We start from the raw sequence: 22,557 nt of genomic DNA, 5'->3' as shown, positions 1-22,557 counted from the left end.
AAATCCATAAATCCAATTGCCAAATCGGTCACCGCTCAAGGAAGGGGGTGGGGTGAGAGGTTGACAGATGGGAAGAGAGGGCTTCCCCCGATATGGGGTCAGCATCGAATGATACGGGAGGTCTCGAGAGGAAACGGCAGTCGCCATTTCGACTTCGCGACACTCCTCCGAGCGCACGAGAGAGGACACGGGGATTGGTACGGGCAATTTGCGACCCTGGGCGATGGTGTCGATTCCCTGTTCTCCTTCCCGGGTGGTGCTGGTGCTGGCGGCGGTGATGCTCGCGGCGGATGCCCGGGCCTCCGCCCCCTCACCCTACAAGGACCCGCACATGCTGCAGGACCGCTCCGTCCTCGTGCACCTCTTCGAGTGGAAATTCCGGGACGTCGCCTTGGAGTGCGAGAGGTTCCTGGGGCCCTACGGCTTCGGAGGCGTGCAGGTGCATGGCGTCCACTGAGTGTCCCATGGCGTCTGGTCGGGCTCCATTTATACAGGAATCGTAGTGCGCCGTTCGGCCGGTCCCGAGGAAGTCCCTGGGCCCTTTCATTATAACTGTCCGCCTAATTCAGATGTAATTTCGATTTCCTCTCGGAATGTTGCAAGCTGTGATAAAGGGGAGAGTATTGGGGTGCTCGAGGGGAGAAAAGTGGAATACAGGCATTTTGGACGGAATGAAGGGATGTAGAGAAGGTATGTGGAGTTTAAATGTGGTTTCCCGCAACGTAGGGCGTGTTCGTGCCTTCGGTGTAGCTTTGCTCAGTACATCGCCCATCAAAAATGTACCTCGATTGGTATTTCCTTCCCGGTATCCCGGCAACTACTTAAAAAAACAAGTAGTTTTCCCATAGAAATCTTAAGTACAATAACAAATTTGCAGCGACTTTTATTACATTCTAATTTCACACCATGAGTCATTTGAATGATTTACTTTAGAGGCAATAAGATCTTCGGAGAGCCGAGAGTGGTTCGGTGGCATGACAGAATGAAATGAATTGAAGGTAAATGCGTCGAAAAATTCAAATTTTTGGGCCTGATATGGATATGTTAGAAATGGCAAGTGTAAACCGTAAAATGATTGGAAAAGTGGGTGATTTTCTCTATCTCGGTACGATATTTCTGGGAAAAGGCGAGAGACGAGAAGTGTGCCGATGACAGCAGGAAGACCGTGGGTATTTTTCGGAGAAAATAAATAATGAATTTCCCAGGGAGTAAGAACGGCAGGATAGAGAAGCATACTACCCCTGTCATTAATTTAATGGAGCGAAACTTGTGTGTGTGTCAGGATTAACATAAATGTCGACTACATACGGTCGGAGTAGGATGGTTGAGTGTTTACAGTAACAATAGGAGAGCTAGGGTGGGGAATGGATGGGTTAAAATTTGACGTGGAGTAGATGCAGCATCTGTGAGAGGCCTGTTTGAAAGGAGTACGTATGCTGCCCTGGTTTCACCATGTTGAGAGAATAAAGGAGACCAGATGCAGGGGCATGCGAGGAAGAATAATAAATACGCACATACGTGGACAAGAGGAGAAGGACATGCATTTTTAAGGCAGTACGAAAGAAATTGTGCTGTTCAAGCAAAGGTCATTGTACTTAAACCAGACTTTTCTTGGCAGTGGTTATCGCGAGGCAAACAGCCTAAGGGATATGAATTGCATAGCATTTTTTGTCAATTTTTATCAAATTAAAAATGTGAAATAAGAATCTTTCAAGCTTTGGAAACATAATTATGTCACTATTCAACGACAACACCAGGTACCTCTTAATCCTACCAAAACGACGCACCACGATTGTTAACAATGGAGACACCACGCAGACTATTCCGTCTCTACCATCCAATATAAATTAAAAATTGGCAATTTGCCACGAAATTATTTTGTGGAAAATTACCAATATTTAATTAATTATGATATTCCACTATATCACGCCTGAAACGTCTCTATTTATCGAATATCAAGTCGAGGCTGGTGTCAGAAGCACCCTTTGTACTTGAATTTGCTACTTTCAAAGTTCGCTGCTACTTCATGCTATGCTAAATAGATTTCAATCTCGCGTTCAAATCATTTCTTGCTAGAAATGCCGTGCAGCATTATTGCGATCTTCCACTCTCTTGCACGAGTTTCTCTGAGTACATTCGATTCACTCTTGGAGCTAATACGCGCATTTAAATCAATGCGGCGAGGTTAGACTTATCTTGTGATCTCTCATAAAGGGATGATCGCTCTTAATGGACCCCGCATAGATTTCATAAACAATATTACGTGAATTAATAGACCATATTAGTGCTAGCGGCATGATTAGCAGGAGTGGTGCCAGCTGAAATGTTAATTGTTCTCACTTCAACGATGCACACCATCCTATTGAGATTGGTAGAATTCCTTAATTTCTCCATTACCGCGACCCAGAAAAAAATCTCTTTGGTGTGGATCGATTCGAATCGATCCAAAATCGGTCGAATCCCAACAGAGACCGATCTAACTTCTGTCCCTACCACCTAGGTGTCCCCGGTCCACGAGAGCCTGGTGGTGTCCCGGCCGTTTCGCCCGTGGTGGGAGCGCTACCAGGTGGTGTCCTATACCATCGCAGGTCGCTCGGAGGACGAAGCAGACTTCGGGGACATGGTGAGGCGCTGCAACGCCGTAGGGGTCAGGTGAGGTCACTAATGCAAAGCAATGGGTGAATACACCTTGGCAGGTGATGATGTCGCCTGGGAGATTCCAATGTTAATATTTCTTTTCGACGTTGATTTATATCATCTAAGCTTCAGCCAAAGGTTTACTGTCATTGCTGAGCACAAACACAATATCTGTTTATTAGCTACAAGATGAGAATGATTGGAAATAAATTAAAGATAATTCTATTCTTGATAGATAGGAAGGATAAGTTAAACACTAAAATCGGAGGACATTAACTAGGAATTTTTCACCCTTGACATGAGGTGATCAATAATATCGAAAAAGTAGTAGGGATATAATAAAATAATTGCGTTAGATAAAGATTTCACAAAGAGGATGGAGTTGATGATAAGACCTCGGTTGAGGTTATAAATAAAAGATCAGCTAACATTCAGGATGGATTGTAATTTCGAGCGGTTCAGTTACTCGGTCGTTGAGAGTGGAGGACAAGTGTAAATTGGTGGGGAGGGTATTGTTAGGCTCGAGGACAGGGTCAACGTTATAATACTGAGAGGGGTCAAAGTTCAACACTTTGGCAATGATATTCATCCCATATAGCCGAGAAATTCTTTTTTCTACATGTGGCGGCCGCAACCGCTCAGAGAGTAGAGCCAACGGCTGACTCCATCTTCGGCGACGCTTTCCTTGTTCTTATCTCGCGCGGAAGAGGTATCGCAAATCGCTTCTCAATATGTGAAATTATAATGAACTAATGATTTATTTTATTCAAACGGATTAATACCTAATACAATCATTTTTGTTTAATGAGATTATCCTTCATATTCAGAATTGGCAGCGGATAGCCCAGCGTGACTCCACGGCTAGTTAGCGAATGCCTGAAAATTTTGCTAAATTCACGCACTGCAAGTGTTCAAAATTCGTGTTCAACCACAGGGACGGCAAACGGGGAATCATTTTCGTGTATGGGAGTTCGAAAACATCTGATTTCTCTAAATTTACAAAAGGAAACAATAATATAAAAGGACGCCCTCGTAGCTAAATAGAATAAACATTCGGCGCGATTAGGAAGGCTGCGGATAAATATTTCAGGACATACCAATGATCTTTACTAATTGGATAAATGTTAATGTAGACAGAGGATTGGTAGCTACGAAGCGAAGGAAAAGGAGCATTGATAATATAGAGAGAAAACCACTAAACCTATATTCATAGCTTGCTACTAATATGTTTGCCTAATCAATATCATACATCAAAGCGCACTTCTCCCTTGGATGCAAGGTAACCTGCGAGCCATTGCTACGGTGTTTGGCTGGGGGTTATTACACATCATAAACTTTTAACGCTTTATACTTTTCCCCATAGCGCGCCCGGGCAAAGTTATTCTGATCCCTTATCGTTCGCAGAAAAAATGGCATCCTGAATACGCTACACTTAATAGCCCTAATTTTATTGACATCATCTCGCCTACCGTAGTACAATGAGGGATTTTCAACAGCATTGCCAAAGAGATATCCTTTCAATTAATGCAAGAGATTTAATCTGTAATCTTTGGTTCGGAAGAGTATAATGTTCCAGTGGACGAAGTTTTCTAGGTTTTAAGAGAGGAATACCGAAATAGAGTATAGTCTTGAATAAATACATTGCGTTACCCTACAAACTCGTTAGGTTTACAAATAGCGGTCATTTTTTACTCATGTGACTCCCATATTCTGGCATTTGACGACTTTTTAGTAAATATTAATACCTAAGAAGCAGTGTTTCCAAGATCATTGACAATTTATCAGTAGTTTTATTACTTTCAATCAAAATATATAGATAAATTTTAATACGAATTCCATCATTAGGAATGTAAAATAGTCGTCACTTTATTTTCCATTCTTAGGGAAGGAGCGAGTTAAAAACCTAATACTTTGTATCTAAGCGTGTATAGAAGTATAGTGTACCTTCATTAACGCTGAAAAATATTTACTTTAAATTTTACCACCCGGTGGAAATTTTTTTTTCAAATTTTCCACAGTTTGAACCTTAATACCTCAGACGGGGAACCTGACAAAAGTTTTAAATTGTTCTATATAACAACTGCTATAAGAGAACTGTATATCAGTATATTACTATGATTTAAGTCTTTCATTTCAACGACGATACCCCATTGGAGCTAGGGACAGGGTGTTTAGGTTTATTAGCCAGCAAGCAGTATATCAATTTTTATTGTATGTGCTTCATGTTTCATTTACGTGAGATATTCTACACAAAAATCACATGCATGAGTCTATGTACGTCAAGTAAGCCACATACGAGTACGTGTTCGCTACGAGACTCTGTGGAGTGAACGCGTAGATCGGTTGGTGAGGTGGCTAGCGTACTGACCTCCCACCCTGAGGGCGCGGGCACGAATCGCGAGTGCATTGGGATTTTTCAGTGAGACCTTGCTCCCTACTTGGGGAGTAGCCACGTGGAGGGCCAATTTCAAGCTGAGTATGTCGTCCGATGGATTGGACGTTGAATGTCGGGACCTTTTGGCGTGTTTCGTTAAGAGAGAAGGCTTGTATCGACGCCAGGTCACTCTCCGTCTATTATTTCTCCATTCCCTGAAAATCCTATCTCTACCAAATTGCCCACCTATCCTTAGCACTGCAAATTACCTCCTAACCTATCGGTCGCCTCTTCTAATAACCTCGACTGGAGTCAATGCGGACTACAGTCCCTTCTTCGGTAAACACGTTCCTAAGGGGTGGGTGGTCCACGATCGCTGGAGGAGAACTTCGAAAATCAGCTGTTCCCAACATTCACGTTCACGGCTAACACCAGTGCGTGCGCACTACGGATCTCGACTGCCGTACAAGAGGCCAAATATTCGGAGATACACCAATGAAGATGGACGATGGTTTCCCGGGTCATCGATCCACCTCATGACTGTCGAATCGATCTTAAACGTTCACCGCGAGTGTACATTTTAAGTACGGTTGACGTTAAGCTTTGACGCCAATCGCAAAACTGTCCTAATGATGGCTCGTCTCTTCTTTTGCAGGATTTACGTGGACGTGGTGCTGAACCATATGACGGGAGACGCACCGGACCCCGTGAGGGGCAACGCGGGCACACCGGCGGACCCCAAGGGAAGATCATACCCAGGCGTCCCCTATAACGCCTCCCACTTCCGCCCCCAGTGCAGCATCCGCGACTACCATGACGCCAGCGAGGTGACTCTACCCCTCCAAACGGCCTCCACACGACACACGACCTCCACTCTCCTCCGCACCTGCCAAAACAACCAGCGTGGCTCCCCTCCCCTCCTCATCTGATATTCCACTTCCTCTTGTATTATTTACTATTAGCTGATGGCATTGCCATTCCAAAATTGCAAAATGTGGGCTTAGACTGCAGGACTGTGTATATGACTTATACTGAATGTGCACATTCCTAAGAATCGCACAGTTTCTGATAGCGAATATAGGAACCTGGATTAGCAATGTGAGGCAGGGGTTAAGGTGGTGATGTCCACTATCAAAAGTATACACAGAGTAAATGATTAAAGTTGGGAAGATAATGAAGATAAGGATATAATTGATGGTTTCTGGCGTAACTGTATGGAACCGATTCATTATAAATAAATGAAAGGATTAACTTTGTAGTTCCACACGAACGATTTATTCACACGACCCGGGTTTCGAAGTAAAACTTCATCATCAGGTGAGCTCTCTACATTTGCAGCCCTTCTTATATATACAGCCAGGGCGGGGGTGGGGTGGAGATAATCAGGAAGGTTTGGGAGGGGTAAAGTCAGGATGGGTTTGCGTGCCGGAGGGGAGGGCAGTTTGGCGTCACCTCCGCAAGGTTGAAGGAATGTGGAGCGGGAGGGAGAAGTCTACATTGTAGAGCTCTCGTGAGTCAGGGGATTAGAGAGGGTTAGATGTGAAGGGGAGGGGGGGTGTCATCGGCCACCGTGAGGATTGGGACTTTAAGGAGGGGAGAGTGGGAGGCATACAGAAATTCGTTAACAATATTTTCATTTAAACAAACACTATTTAAAATTTCTAACTGTTCTAAGGCGTCTAATCTATAGCCTTTGCTTTCAACATGTAAAATTTCGAAATCAAAATCACTTTTATGGTTATTATCAATCAAATGCTTTGCGAATTGAGAGTTCATCTTTTTATTTCTTGCACATGCTTGATGCTCCTTCACTCGTTCTTGGAATTTCCTCCCTGTCTGTCCGATGTACGTATATTGCTCCGCAATCGCACTTTAGCTTATATACTCCACTCTTTTCCTTATATGGGATTTTGTCCTTTGTGTGGGAGAGCAGGCTCCTGAGGCTTGATTTGTTATAATGGGCTATCTTTATTCTACATTTTGGAAGTTTCTAACATACTTTTTGTGAAAAATCGTCTAAATAAAGGATTCTGCGCCACTTGGCTGCGGGGTCCTGTGCGCGGTACTGTAAATATCTTTCAATGCCATTTTATTCAGTTTTTTGCGGTATAGTTTCTCTGCTAGCTCCTCATCGTAGCCGTTGTTTCTTGCAATCAATTTAATCGTGGTAAGTTCTTTTTTGACGTGGTTTTGCGACATTGGGACGTTCACCAACCGGTGTATCATTGAATGGAAGGCGGAGAGTTTTTGCGAGAAGTAATGTCTTGACTTGAAATGGATAACTTGATCTGTGTATGAGTTTTTCCGAAAAAATAGAGAAATCAAGCCGGTTGTTTAATTTTGAAATTTTTAAATCAAGAAAATTCAGTGTATCCACATATCGATACCAACACAACACATTATTTGTTAGTTCGTTGCACGAGGAGAACAAGTTCTTTTCGAAATGGTTCATATAAATGTCGGCTAGAATCGGTGACAGAGGGCAACCCATAGCTAGGCCATTGGGCTGTTTGAAATACTTTCCGTTAAATTTAAAATAATTTTACGAAGCACATGTCTGTAGCAGTTGGATTAGTTCACAGATAACTGGGTAAGGCACAGAATTCTGGATAAGTTTGGTTTCTGCAATGTCTATAGCTTCTTTAGGCGGCACACTGGTGAAGAGGTTGGATACATCGAAGGACACTAGGAAGCACTTGTTGGGGATAGTCACTTTAGAAACACGGTTGATAAAGTCAATGTACTTACGGACACCGTATTTTGCTTCAAATTTTGAATGCTCTCTAAAAGTCATTTATGTCAAGTCATTTATGAAGACAAGGATGAAAATAGGCGGAGAATTCATCAAATTCTGAAGATTTGCGGATAATAAAACTTTAATTATCCACAAAGGCAAGGGACTAAAATTTTTGCTGAGCATATTAAAAAAGCAGCGTGGTAAGAGCCATTGCAAATAAAACGAAGGTAATTAGAGTTACGAGAAATAGGATGACTAAGTCGAACATTGAAATAGGAGCTATATTATTAGTATTACCTCGTACATATTTCTAAATTGTGACGAAATTAGTTGTGTGAGCACAAATTTATATATATATATATATATATATATATATACACATTCAAACACGAAATCCCGCCAAACGGCGAATAAATACTCATATATACAGAAACATATATAAGGAAAAGGGATAGGAACACATATAAAGGACGAACACAATAGAGGTGGGGAAGGCGGAATCGAACGGATCACAAGAGTAAAAATATTTCCTCAACCGGGACTCGAACACCGGATCTTTCCACTTGCCGGGCGGATGCTCTTAACCACTTGAGCTATCGAGGATAGTCAATTTACCCTGGATCCGTGGGTCTAATATGTCGCCAAGCGCCCCGATTCTTTCAGCCAAGAGATGGCGTCAGGGGGCTGTTTCACCCACCAAAGGAGAAATAGACAATACACAAGGAAATGAAAGGACAGTGGGTTAGAATTCATACAACATCATACAGGAAAGGAACAGTGCGTTTCGTGGCACGCATAGCCAGAAGAAAGATCCGTGGGTCTAATATGTCGCTTGGCGACATATTAGACCCACGGATCCAGGGTAAATTGATTATCCTCGATAGCTCAAGTGGTTAAGAGCATCCGCCCGGCAAGTGGAAAGATCCGGTGTTCGAGTCCCGGTTGAGGAAATATTTTTACTCTTGTGATCCGTTCGATTCCGCCTTCCCCACCTCTATTGTGTTCGTCCTTTATATGTGTTCCTATCCCTTTTCCTTATATCTGTTTCTGTATATATGAGTATATATATATATATATATATATATATATATTGATATATATCTATATAGATATATATATATATAGATATATATATATATATAGATATATATATATTTATATACATATAAACATGTATATATGCATAAAAGTAAATAATAAAATCCTCAAATTGTGTAATGTGGAAAGTCATAAACGCGAATCCAAATTGGCGTCGGGATAACCAACTATCTTGGAATCATGTGTCGAGACTAGTGGGACAATTAAAAGGATCACGCGCAGTGTCCTGATCGCTTTGCTCTCCTCTTGAGGGTGTTGTCGGTGCCCTTTCCCCACGTCCCACCGAGGACCGCTGTAGGTGTCGCCACCGCCCGCTTCTTTATGTCGCGTGGCGCCCCCGTCCAGGTGGCTACCCTTCCCGGCGCCGTGGCTGACTCCTTCCCTTTTCAGGTGAGAAACTGTGAACTGGTCGGCCTCCACGACTTGGACATGGGACAGGAATACGTCCGAGGGAAGCAAGTGGAGTTCCTCAATGCACTCATCTCGCACGGAGTGGCCGGGTTCCGGTGAGTGCTAAAGAAATGAATCGCCAACGGCGCCACCTCGTTCACTTTCATCACAATCGGTGTCATATTTCAGATTTTTCGTTTAACAAAAAAATATGTCCTATTATGAAAATAAAAGTATGGCTATCTCTAGTACCTTTTAGTTACTAATAATACAAAAATTATGAAAGCCAAAAGCAACTTGCGATAAAGGCATGACTTCACCGATTGTTTCGAAAGTTAGAGGAATACTAATGAGCCAATTTCAAGTGAGTTGTCCAAATCGATTTGCCAAAATGTCTGAAAATTGTCTTAAAATCGGCCGTCAGAAAAATTAAATAATTGTTGTTTACAAAATTAATTATCAATGTAGATGCACTTTTATGGACTCAATATCCTGCATTTCAAAGAACATGACATTTCCTAAAATATCTGGCAAAGACTTACTCGAATGTGAGATAGATAGGGTATTGAGGCAATTAAAATCAAACAAGGCCGTGGGAGTAGACAACTCTACCGCGGAACTATAGTACTTACAGGCTTAAGGAAATGAGGAATGAAGAATCTGTATGGACTAATTCGTACCATTTATGAGGGAGGGATTTTGCCAGAAGACTTTGTCAAATCAATATTGTTCCCTATGCTAAAAAAAGTAAAGGCTACATCATGTGAAGATTACAGAGCAATAAGTTTGATTTTGCGAGCTAAAGTAGTTCTCAGGATCCCCTACAAAAGGATGGAGAGCAGGGCAAATGATTACTTAGGGGATGATCAGTTTGGGTTCAGGAAGGGCATAGGCACATGTGAAGCCATAGCAGTAATGAGGTCACTAATGGAGAGTTACGTAGATTACAAACTGGATGTCTCTGTCTGTTTCGTAGATTTCGAAAAGGCGGGGGATCGAGATGGTGCGGGGGCTAACGTACTGGCTTCCCACCCAGAGGGCCCGGGTTCAAATCCCGGCAGTGTTGAATATTTTTCAGAAGTATCTCGATCCCTACTTGAGGTGCTTTGTGGAGGGCACTTTGAGTGAGTACGCCGTCCGTCGGATGGGACGTTAAGCTGCGGACCTCTTGGCGCCTTTCGTAACAAGTAGGCTAATACCAACGGCGGGTTTCTCTCCACCCTTCATCCTTTCCTGTCTATCCCTAATGGCGCAAATGATCTCAAATGTCGTCGCCTCCCCTGAATACTACAACTACGAAAAGGCGATGTATTGTGTTAATTGGGTAGAATGATGAATGTGCTTCAGAAAATAAGAGTAGACTGGAAGGATAAGGAGACTCAACCGCAACCTGTACATGTCACAGACTGCTCAGCTATGAGTGACGGATGGAGAGCCCGGATTGGCAGTGTCAGGAAGAGGAGTAATACAGGGTTGTCCAATATCACCTGTGCAGTTCGTCGTACAGGTGGAGTATGTGGGTATAAGGAGGAAATGGTTAAAGAGGCATGCATGGGAAGGACTGGAAATAGGAATGAAAGTCGTTGGATAACTATTTAAATTAGTTATGATTGTAGATGGGTTTTAGTTTGTCAGACAGCAAAGGGGTTGAAATTCTGCTGTGTGCAATTAAAAGTCAGTCCGATAAGACGAGAATAATTGTAAACAAAACCTATTTCATGTGTTTTTTAGAGAAAGAAAAAAGCTAAGCTATATGTTAAAATAGGAGGGTAAAAACCAGAACGGGTGGAACAGTTTACCTATCTCGGAAGTGTTTTGGACCGAAATGGTCAAATTAGCAGAGACACAAGGAGAAGAACGACTTTACAAAGAAGAAATGATGAGGTGCTAGGTGTGGTGGGGAAGCAGAGAGGATTGTTGAGAGAAATCTAAAGGATTCAGGAAAGATGGATGCAGAGCGTACTGATTGGAAATAATACGTTGAAGACTATGAGAAAGGGAGGATGTTGTACAAGCGAGAAAGGGGCAAGAGTAGGATAGAGATGCTGTACGGAATGAATGGAGGAGGAAACGATACAGAATTGAAGAGGGGTCTCTTGTAAGCGATATTGGGTAGCGTTTTGCTAAGAGAGACAAGGGAATTGCCCCTATGCCGTTTGTTAGCTTTTGTCCATCAAAAACCTACCTTATCCGGTAGATTATCGGTGATGATTTTGTTTCCATATTCTGATACACATTTAGACTAATAATAAAATGTCAGTAAAAATACACAAAATAAGACTGATAATCATACTGGAAAGAGATAACGGTCCACAAAATTTTAACTTCAACAGGTCGTGTCAGTATCTAAGAATGTGACAACGAGACCACATTTTCAATCGGTTTATAATTTCAGTTTAAGATACACCACTTCACCAACACGCCAATAAATCATTTTATCACTTTTTTACTACCTCCACCTATTTATCTCAAAATTGTAGATTCTCCACGTCTTAAAAGGGTATTTCAATAGTACGAGTATGTTTTATCCCTGCATGGCATGATACAACTTGTGTTTCGTAAAAATTGTCGCTTTAACTATAGAAGAAAACGTTGAAGGAGATTAGATGTTCACGAATCGGATGGAATGGGCATTCAAGAATGCTAATAGAGTCGAGTGCATACGATCCGAATCGGCCAAGAAGGCGATTAATGCAACCGATCTCCCTAGAGTTCGACGAATGGAGATTCATTCTTTCGTCTCGACAATGCAATTTCCCAGAGGAAATGAAAAGAAAAACTAAAAAAATATTCACTTTGAATTCTTCTATTAAGCCTGCAATGCGCGACCAGATCTTCTTTATATTGTCTTACATCTAGGTTCACGCGAAGAAGAAATAATATTTTGAAAGTCATTTCAAATTTCTCTTTTTGACTACGATGGATGGATGCGAATTTTATGGTTACATAATATCGCAATGGAATCGGATCCATGTGATATGAATTGATCTGTTGACTCATTTCTTTTTTCCATCCCGTCTAAAGTCATTTGGTCTGGTGACTAAGCGTGACAGCGATATTTCCTCGTTTCTAACGCAGCGCCTCCCTTTGGACGCTTGTGTCCTAACGACCATTTCTCCCACCAGGGTTGACGCCGCCAAGCACATGTGGCCGGAGGACTTGCGGTCAATCTTCAGTCGGCTGGACGACCTGAAGGAATCCCACGGGTTTGCCAGGAACTCCAAACCCCTCATATTCCAAGAAGTCATCGATTTAGGCGGTAAGAGTGATTCTAGTTACAACATGCACCCAAAGAGTCGGTGATTAACCAGAAGTGGTGACTTGATCACACCAATACCACCGCACGTCTCACACACAAACGCAAACACACACCGGCGAATGGGCACCTGTAGTGTCAGAGGCCTCAATTTGATTGATTATTCAACCCTTAGTGACGCTGTCAATATGCATGTGAAGTCCATTTTATCTTTCCGCAGGGGAAGGTATCTCTTGGTCGCAGTATTCGGGTCTCGGCAGAGTGACGGACTTCAAGTACGGAGCTGAGCTCGGAGGAGCCTTCAGCGGAAGCAACCTCTTGAAGTGGCTGAAGACCTTCGGTGAGTGATTCGTGGGGGATTGATCAGTTCAGTAAACACACCCACCCTTCATCGATGTACGGCCCACATATGGTATCCGACGAGACAGACCGCGGATCGATTCCCGGGCGCATTTAATTCCACGTCCCGGCTGGAAGAGAGAAGTAGCGGAATCCATAAGAGATAAAGAACCTCCAAGCAGAGCACGTCAACCTTGGGATCGTGCACATTTATCGAAAATGCTATATCAAAGCATCTGCTGCCGATTTAGTGGGATCGCCTCGGTCAAGTGAAGTCGGAAAAGCCACGCTCACATGGTTCAAGTTGGGATTTGCTCTAAAACAAGCATTTCGAAGCCCAACTCGGGATCCCTTTCCCACTTCATGTTTTGGTGTTGCTCCCTCCGTCGAGAATGACGTGATTCCCTTGTCGGAAGGAGCAATCGGGTTGACACGGAATATTCTTTAGCTTTAACGCGACGAGCATTACAGATGGAATTAACCGCAGCCATGCATGCTTCTCCCATTCACTTGTGTATGCAACTTTTCTGGGAGAAAATAAAATCAGTTGTGAGTTAATTTCTTGCTTGGCACAATTACGTGGCGCGTCTTTCTTTCCAAGAGTTTTGCTTCGCAGTAAGGCGGGCATCTCGCTAATTCTGATTACACCGAGCCTCACGTTTCCGCCTAAACCTTGTCCGGGACCCGAGTGGCTTTTTGCAGCCCGGTGACCTGCATGCTTCGAACCCACGTATATTATGTCGGTTCGATTTGGTAGTTATGCCCATCCAAAACCTACCTTAACCGGTGGATAATTAAAAAAAATGTCGGCTCGAGGGTCCATTCTGTCAGCTAGGGAGTGAATTTCGGTCGTCGCGTGCGTGTGGGACCGGGGGGGAGGGGGGGGGAAGACGATTCCTTTGCGGCGGGAATTCACTGCCTTAGGGAGGAGGGATTATAAAGTGATTGCTCAGATCAATTGTATCGCTTCATTGGATTAGCAATTAACTAAAACTTTTTCCACCCTCTTTTCATGCACCATTTACACTACAACAACTGTATATTCCATTCATTCTCATGCATCACATTCATCCTCGTTCCTGAATCCCGAAAATGATAAGTATCTTCCCCACCCCTTGGCTAGGAATATCAAGGTTTACTTAATGGAACTGGATGATAAGAATCCTGGCAATGGGCACGTTGCGCTGCGGTTAATATCTTAATTAGCCGATTCTTAAAATATCACAGTCTAAATATGCCGGATAACGAAATTTCCCAAAATACTGCACAATATTTTGTTCAATGGCCAAAATGAATTATTTTACCTTGAAAATATCACTTTAAGATATTTGTAATAATGATGTGAACCATTGTGAAGATAAAGAGTCCAAACTGGACTAGGTGGCCAAAGCACTTGGTGCCAGCACCCCAGTGCCGATGCCCAGTTCCGGCAACCTCGGCACGGAAATGCGTATAACTACAGACAATGGGCGATTGCCTTGGATGGATTGCAACGTGCGAGAGCCATCACAACTAATGGCCGTAAGTATGGTACTTACGAGAGGGTGCTCGTCTTTTCATTGCAAGGCACTTCGTGGGGCCTCGTCCCAAGCGAGGATGCAGTCGTTTTCGTGGACAATCACGACAACCAGAGGGGTCACGGCGGAGGTGGCTCCACGATCCTCACCTACAAGAATGCCAGACTGTACAAGGTGGGTCTTACTTAAGCGGATAAAATAATACTTTGTAATTCCACAGATTTATTTCACAAACACACGACCCGGGTTTCGACGTACAACGTCATCTTCAGGTGCAGACATCAAGTTCAAAAGGTGTTTATTTTTCCAAGTAGTTGTACAGAGGTAACAATAAATATAGACATTTAACAGATAAATTTAACAGAGTTATAACAGTATTGTACAACTGACAAGGAAGCCCTGTTATAGGCAGCATGCCTCTTCAGACATACAGGCGACCAACATATATATACCCTTAGACCGGGGGGGGGGAAGGGGGGGAGGAAAATTGGGGGGAAGGAAAGATAAAAAAGGGGGGGGGCTGGGGAGGAGGATGGTGGGGGAGGGGGTTGGGCAAGGCGCGCTTGTGGGTGGAGAGCCAGGCGGAATAGAATGAGTGGGTAATGGAGGGCCGTGGGAGAGGGGGGGGGGGAAGGAGTCCCTACCGGATTATCCCTTTACTGGGAGTCCCCAGCGGGGGGGGGGGGGAAGTACCCCCAGCGGGGGAGGCTTCCACAACCTCCCCCCCCGCTGGGGACTCCCAGTAAAGGGATAATCCGGTAGGGACTCCTTCCCCCCCCCCTCTCCCACGGCCCTCCATTACCCACTCATTCTATTCCGCCTGGCTCTCCACCCACAAGCGCGCCTTGCCCAACCCCCTCCCCCACCATCCTCCTCCCCAGCCCCCCCCCCTTTTTTATCTTTCCTTCCCCCCAATTTTCCTCCCCCCCTTCCCCCCCCCGGTCTAAGGGTATATATATGTTGGTCGCCTGTATGTCTGCACCTGAAGATGACGTTGTACGTCGAAACCCGGGTCGTGTGTTTGTGAAATAAATCTGTGGAATTACAAAGTATTATTTTATCCGCTTAAGTATGAACCGATTCCATAAAATAACGCCTGAAACCATCGATTATAAGGTGGGTCTTCTCTGGACTAACAGACCACGCCACTCCAGGCCCCCGATTCGTCCCCGGGAAACCCTTTAAAGACCCAAATCGCTCCGAAAACCAGTTCAACCTGAGGCGAAGTCGTTACAAAACGTTCGTCAATACTGATTTAAACATTCTCGGAAATATAGAGTCAAATCTTCTATTGATTCATTTATCAATGAAAGCATACGCAAATACCTTCACTATTCGGGTGGTTATTTAATATAACAAATTTTAAGCTCACCGTCATGATGGATAAATTGCCTAAAAACGAGAAAGCTCATACTGCGTTCTCAGTTACGCCGCTCGCGTTTATCAGGACGTCAGTCGAGATTAAGGCATCGCTTCCGCATAAAATCGTTATATGTGTTGCTCCGACTAACGCTCTATTTATGGACTACCTGTGAGAAGAGTCATGCGATGTTTCTAGAACGTTTCTACGAGATCCTCCGGGAGTCCTTTTTGATTGCCGAATTAAAGCATACGAGTCAAGCGTACTCGTATGTAGTCAAGAAGAGCTATATTAGTCAATTTTTCTTATGGTAGACTTGATAATACATCTAGATTATAAGAGGAACCAGGTTGGGAACAACTCAGGGAGAGATGGTTAAATTACAGATTAAAATAATCAATTCCATAAATTGGAAGCAGATTGTTTACGTAATGGGGTTTAAAATGTTTGACGACTAGGTCCGTCGTCGATGATCAATAAAATAAGATTAGAGAGATCAACTAACGAACCGATAGATTTAACATGCCAATTTTCCAGCAAATGTGAAAGAAACTTTTAAGCGACGCTGCTATAGACCTGAATTAGTATCTCGTCCCGTAATTAGGGAGAAATATTTTATACTCAGATACCGCATTTCATATAAGTTAAGTGTTCAATCCATTTCACCGTGAAATTATTTGATGTTTCTATTGGTAACTAACACCCAACCACAATTCAATTTTGGAATTTTGCGCCTAGCGTGAAATCATTCCCTGCCACACACCCTAACGATGGCTTCAAGGTTATTATGTTGATGTTAACTCGATGAGTCTCGAATCCGGGGAGAAGATGGTACATTCGTATCTGTCGCCATTTGGTAGATTTCCGCGGCGGTGTGTCGTATTGGAAAGTTAAATGTTCCGTGCAATGAAGGACAAGTAGTTAAAAGTAATGACTGAAAATACTTTTTTTATTCTTTTGATTCGATTCAGTGCCTTTATACCGACGGCGAGCATCCACTCAAATGTGGGTGGCCATTCTTTGCTCTTCGAATCGTAGGCGTGATCTTTCTCGTGGTTTGTCGCCTTTGTATTCCCAAAGCGAGAAACGTTCACTAAGGCGTCCAAAAACGATGGTATACTTTAAACTTGTACTTATTCATTGATCCAAATTACTTTTTGAGAAAATGTTATGATTCGTTTATAGAAATCAAAAAATTGGACGAAGAGATTTTACTAAGGGATGGTGAATGAACTACATAATTCTATATAAAAAAATTTTGATTCAAAATTTTTCCTAAAATACGCTGGCTTTAGGGATACCGTCAATCATGTACTCAGTGCTTACCATTCCTCATACCCTTCAATGTGCACTTGAATGGCGCGTGCATACATAGAGAGATTGCAGACGCGAGTTCCGTCGAGAATCAAAGTCAGCGGTTTTCTCTCCTCGGGCAGATGGCCGTGGCGTTCATGCTCGCCTGGCCACACGGCCTACCCCGCCTCATGTCCAGCTTCCACTTCGAGCGCGCGGACGACGGTCCGCCCCACAACCCCTCCACGGGGAACATCTTGGACGTGGTCGTCAACGAGGACCTCACCTGCGCCGGTGGGTGGGTGTGCGAGCATCGCTGGAGGCAGATCTACAACATGGTCGCCTTCCGGAATGCCGTTGAGGGTGAGCCTTCCCTCTTTATGCCTGTTCATAAAATCATACGATGAAATATTCTAATGCACTAACGAGTTCAATTTAAGTTTGAAAACCCGAATTTCCAGCGCCTGTGTGCCATTTCAAGTCACGATGTTACTGTGCTGAAGGTTGTTTATTCCTCTAAGAGCACTTTAATGCGAAGCTGAATGCAGCTCATCCCCGTGTTTTCTTCTTCATTAAATCAGTGCCCCCTCGAATGAGTCCCGAATCCTCGCAGCATACTATATTTCAGACATAATTACGAGATATAATTGTACAATTCGGGAGCGACATTTTTAACCCATCCATCATTACTCACTTCAGGAACCGGCGTGGACAACTGGTGGGACAATGGCAGCAATCAGATGGCCTTCTGCCGCGGCCGGAAGGGCTTCATCGCCTTCAACGGGCAGCACGGGGCGCACCTCAAGAGGGAGCTCACAGTGAGTACGGGGGAGGATCTAACACGGACGGCCGCTCTGATCGATGTGCTCGCCTGCATCACCGAGGGCGCCCCGCGATTTCTCCGTGGTGCTCTCCTCGATCCTTCATAACCCGACGATGCACGTCATAAGGGAAAAAGGGATAGGAGGGGACATTTTGCGCGGGTGCGTGCGATTTGGGAGCATGTGCAGCGACTGACTATTGGCTCTGAGGGTAAATTCAAGTTTAGAATGCAGCCCTTTCACGGGAGTGCGCATCTCGTGGGCTCATGAGAACAAGCTCGCTAGCTTGTGATTGAATGGAAGGATCGTACTCCCTGCATTTCTACCTTTTGGATGTATGTGCGCGCTTATCATGCTCCCTCCCCCCCGAGTAACTGGTATCACTTATGCGATAGTGGACTGTACACGCCTGTGCAATAGGCTACCGAGTGTGCCGAACAGGATTTCCCTAACGATACGAACTCAAATTTCTCGTCTGGAGCTCCATTACCGACATAACGTTACGTGTTGTCAGAATACACATAAGTAGTGATTTTAAGCAATGAATTGACATCGCAGCTTTCTCTTTTAGCAAAAATAAAAATTAATGAATAATGAAATTGGGTTCGACATCGTGAACGCAGACTCTGGCGTGCCGCAGGGAAGCGTAATCGGTCCCCTACTTTTACTCACTTGCATCAATGAAAATCATTGTCCGATAACCAGTAAATTCAGATTATTCACTAATAATACAGCTTTTTACCGCGATAGGAAATCAAGGAGAAATAAGCCGGAAGGAAAACAAATGAGGAAGTACTGTGTATGGTGGGCGAAGAGAGGGGTATGTTGGGAGAAATCCTAAGGAGGCAGGAAAAATGGATGAAAGGTGTATTGATTGGCAGTGGGATGTTGAAGACTGTAATAGAGGGGAGAATGTTAGGCAAATGAGGAAAGGACAGGAATAGGATAGGGATGTTGGACGGGATGAAGGCAGAAAGGAAGTACACATACACAGAGATGAAGAGGGACTTGAGGTAGAGTAGGTTGCTGGATTGCGTTTTGTTAAGAGTAACACAATATTTATTCGGTAGTTTTGTCCATCCTAAACTTACCTTAATCGGTAGATTTTTCAATGATAAGTGACTAAAAAGAGTGTGTTTTTCGTTAATCGATCTCAACAGCATTAGTATTTGGTGCCAAAAGCAGGGTCTCCAATAATTTAAAAAAATACAATGTAACAAATTACTAGGAAAAAAAATCTTAACTTCGTACACCTCGTATACGAAGGAGGAGTAGAAATGAGTTTGGCGGGCTAAGTAAAGTACTTAGGAGTCAGACTGTCATCTACTACTCCGACCATAAGCACGTCAGGAACATGTTCGTGGTATGGCGATGGAAATTAAAGTTCATATATGATGAGAAAATTATCGGATAAAAAGTTTAAGGAAAAGCATTTCTCGTCAAGGATTACTCGTCTCGATTAGGATCATTTGCTATATTTTGGAATTAAACAGGTTTTTAAGGAGAGCTACCAGCTTCCTGAAGAATCGTTTTGAGCAAAGAGAAAGGACAACTTAGTACTGGAGATACTTGCTTGGGAGGCACTGGAAGGACGAAGGTTACACAAATCAGTCGAGTTTCTCTCTGATACAAAAAGAATAATCTCAGCGTTTCATTAAATTGGTTCTCGAAAGTACACAGCGAAGTTAAGAGTAATTGTTTGCTCATCGTTTATATGGCCCACCGTAGTAATTACAATTCCCCGTCGAACTTGCGAACAAATGCGAACGCATGCCGAGACCCTCGAGGGACTATTGACTGGCAGATAGAATGTCGCCCACACTTTTTCTCATTTACGTTTATCATTCTCGAACTGTTATTCTCTTCAACTATTTTTTGATCACGGAATATGATTTATCGCCAATGGAGACTTAAATGGTATCTTTTCCTTCCAATGTGAAGTGTGAAAAAGGTAAAAATGTGTAAATAGAGTGTTTTTTCGTATTTAAAAATTTGATGACCATATATTGACGGAAGGCCGATTTTTTAATAAACAATGAGTGAATAGCTTTTCAATGCCCAAAAACTATTCTAATCAAGAGGAGGACTCGCAATACCAGGTTTTAGTCCTCTACTTTTGTCTTGTTCTCTCCCGCAGACGTGTTTGCCGCCCGGCGTGTACTGCGACGTGATCTCCGGGTCGCTGGAGGGCGGGCGGTGCACGGGGAAGACGGTCACGGTGTCCGCGGAGGGTGGCAGGGCGCGAGTGGACCTCGCCGCCGACGAGGAGGACGGTGTCCTCGCCATCCACGTTCAGGTGAGACGCTGGCGGCGCCCCCTGCCTCTCGGCCACTGGACATTACCACTATCACTCCAACCGAAAAACTTGATAAGGATTTAAACTGGCGAAAATCTGAGAAACATGCCCCCTTTCCTCCATGCCACTTCCTTTGTTCTGCTTTGCCCGTTTTTTTTCTTCGTTCCACCCCATATCCATTTTTCAACAGGTTAATACCTACTCTTACCTTAAGACCAAGTCTCCGAGTGAAACAAAACTACCCTGTATGCCAAAGTTTTCACTAATCTTTGTCTTATACTTATATTAATTGTCCTGTCCACAGTGCATCTTAAATTAATACCCATTTTGTAAACTCCGCCTTAACGATTGAAACCTTTCTCCTGGTGTCCTTATTCCCATGCCCATGCCGGCCTCGGTGGCGGCGGGGTAACGTCCTCGTCTACCAACCCAAAGGTCGCGGGTTCGATTCCTGCCAAGGTGGATTTCCCTCCATTTAGGGCTTGGTTGTATGTGATTGTCTTCAATATAATGTCTGTAATGTAGGGTTAAGTGGAAGAAGGGACTATTAGTCTCAACCTCGCCCAATTAAGTCGATAAATAAAGAAATCCTCATCACAACTGGAAAGAAAACTACTGAGGCATCTTCACTTTTCGGGCAATTCTCGAATAAAGCAGGCATTTTGATATCGAGCGCCGTAAAATGACAAATGATTAAAATAAAAAATATAGAAACAACTCTTTTCCATCCTTGACTGTGGACAATTTGGTGTCCAATTCCTGATGCAGACGCACATGAAAGTTTTCCAATTTTCTTCTCAATAAACGTTGTATTCTCACGCAATAGGTGGGTAATCTTAATCAGCATTGCCCGAGAGCATTGTTATAACGACTGGTCCTTCCAGTGTCTTGTTAATATTTGAGCTGTGGATACTAAAAATAGCAATTTTTTACGCTTAATTCCGAACTTCGTACAAAACGAAAACTAAACATGTTTACTTATACCTATCAATCTGTCAGCAAACGTTTTGCACAACTCACGAAATGTGTGTAGAGGGCAAAAGTCATGGGGTAACAATCACCTGAAAAATAATCAACGGACATCTCTAAGTATGTTTGTAAGAACATGGGGCATGATAATCTGAAATCTGCCCTCGTGGACGAGTACTCGTTTTTTTAATGCCCTTTGCTGCGTGTTTCAATACCAGCTAGAGTACCTACGCTCCAGGTGGTCTTACGGACGGAGCTTAAAATTCACCGTTTCCTAAGTCTCAAGAGAATTTATACAAGTAAATGTATACCTGAAGTGAATATTTCTTTACTTAAATACTAAATAATGCTTTTCTTTCGTTACAGTCGCGACTATGACATGGACGTGTCACCTCGAAACTCTTTTCGAAATATCCTGAACGATGTAACAAGCCTCTCCAACTCACTCTTAACTAACTCCGAGGGAAAGAACATCAACATGCGAGGGTTCAGATGCCGACCCGAAGCGGTGACTTCAACTCCCGACAGTGAAAAATAGCCATGAAGGCGCAAGTGAGGAGAAACTTCCGTCAATTTGTATCGAACCGTCCGAAGAAGCAAACAGCTAATACCATTGCAACAGAATAAATTCAAGCGCCGACAATTTAAAAGATTTCTTTTCTTCATTTACATATTTTCGCTTACAGATTGATGACATTGAAGTGACGGAAGGACGTGCGCGTTCCGATACCGATTGCCTCATCACGTCGAATGATATTGCTCCTGGTAGGGTCACCCATGCCAGATAGGTTGAAGGGTCAGGCGAAAGATATTCAACGCAGCATCTGTTCCTCAGATAGGCAGCTACAAAAGGTATCTGATCCCAATTGTGTGGTCATTTAAGTGATTTTTGTCACGCTAAAAATAATTTAAAAAGGGCAACGTGGATCTTCCTCTGGAATTTCTCCTATGAACATTAAATGGGCCGAAACATGAGGTATATGATACCTTACGACTGCGGGTGATATTTGTCACTGATCAAATGAGAAATGGAAAAATTAGGTAAGGAAAACTTATTTTTGAGTGATAGTTTACGAGTGATTCGGAGCGGACTGGAGGAAAGAGAACGCAAAGTGGCTCCAGCCTTGAATATTCTGGAGAACAATCAAATCGGAGAGATGGTAAGAGGATGATTTTTTTGCCAAATCAAGAAAACGATCGCATCAGGTCCTTGACTGCAAAATTAGATGTAGAAACTATTAGAGGAGGTAGAGTCAATGATTTGGTGTATCGCCTTGCTCATGATTCGCAACCACGAGACAAAAGAAGGCTAGTTACTCACGGGTGTAGAAAAATCAATTTGTAATAGGCTGTCATTAAAAGATATTCCTATGTCCTACACATGCAATGCAACTCTCGGAAAAGACTCTTAGGCTGAATTTTTACGCGAATGCACAGCCACACACGACGCTTAGCAGAGCTGTTCACACC

At 43.4% G+C, this 22,557-nt stretch overlaps 1 protein-coding gene across 1 annotated transcript; it reads left to right on the top strand.

Annotated features, from left to right (window-relative positions):
• LOC139687645 (alpha-amylase-like) lies at window positions 1–21,720 on the top strand. The gene is made up of 11 exons (XM_071584885.1): window positions 1–439; window positions 2,501–2,652; window positions 5,667–5,838; window positions 9,237–9,352; window positions 12,362–12,495; window positions 12,713–12,832; window positions 14,398–14,522; window positions 17,145–17,364; window positions 17,701–17,819; window positions 19,960–20,118; window positions 21,454–21,720. The coding sequence occupies exons 1-11, from the start codon at window positions 224–226 to the stop codon at window positions 21,463–21,465; spliced, it is 1,545 nt and encodes a 514-aa protein (XP_071440986.1). The 5' UTR covers window positions 1–223; the 3' UTR covers window positions 21,466–21,720.
• Window positions 21,721–22,557: the final 837 nt, after the last annotated feature.

Source organism: Hetaerina americana, unplaced genomic scaffold (assembly GCF_022747635.1).
Source record: "Hetaerina americana unplaced genomic scaffold, ioHetAmer1.1.p SCAF_2, whole genome shotgun sequence".
In the NCBI taxonomy this organism is placed as follows: domain Eukaryota; kingdom Metazoa; phylum Arthropoda; class Insecta; order Odonata; family Calopterygidae; genus Hetaerina; species Hetaerina americana.
Note: the sequence above shows the minus strand (reverse complement) of the source record. Positions and strands in the feature narration are given on the sequence as shown.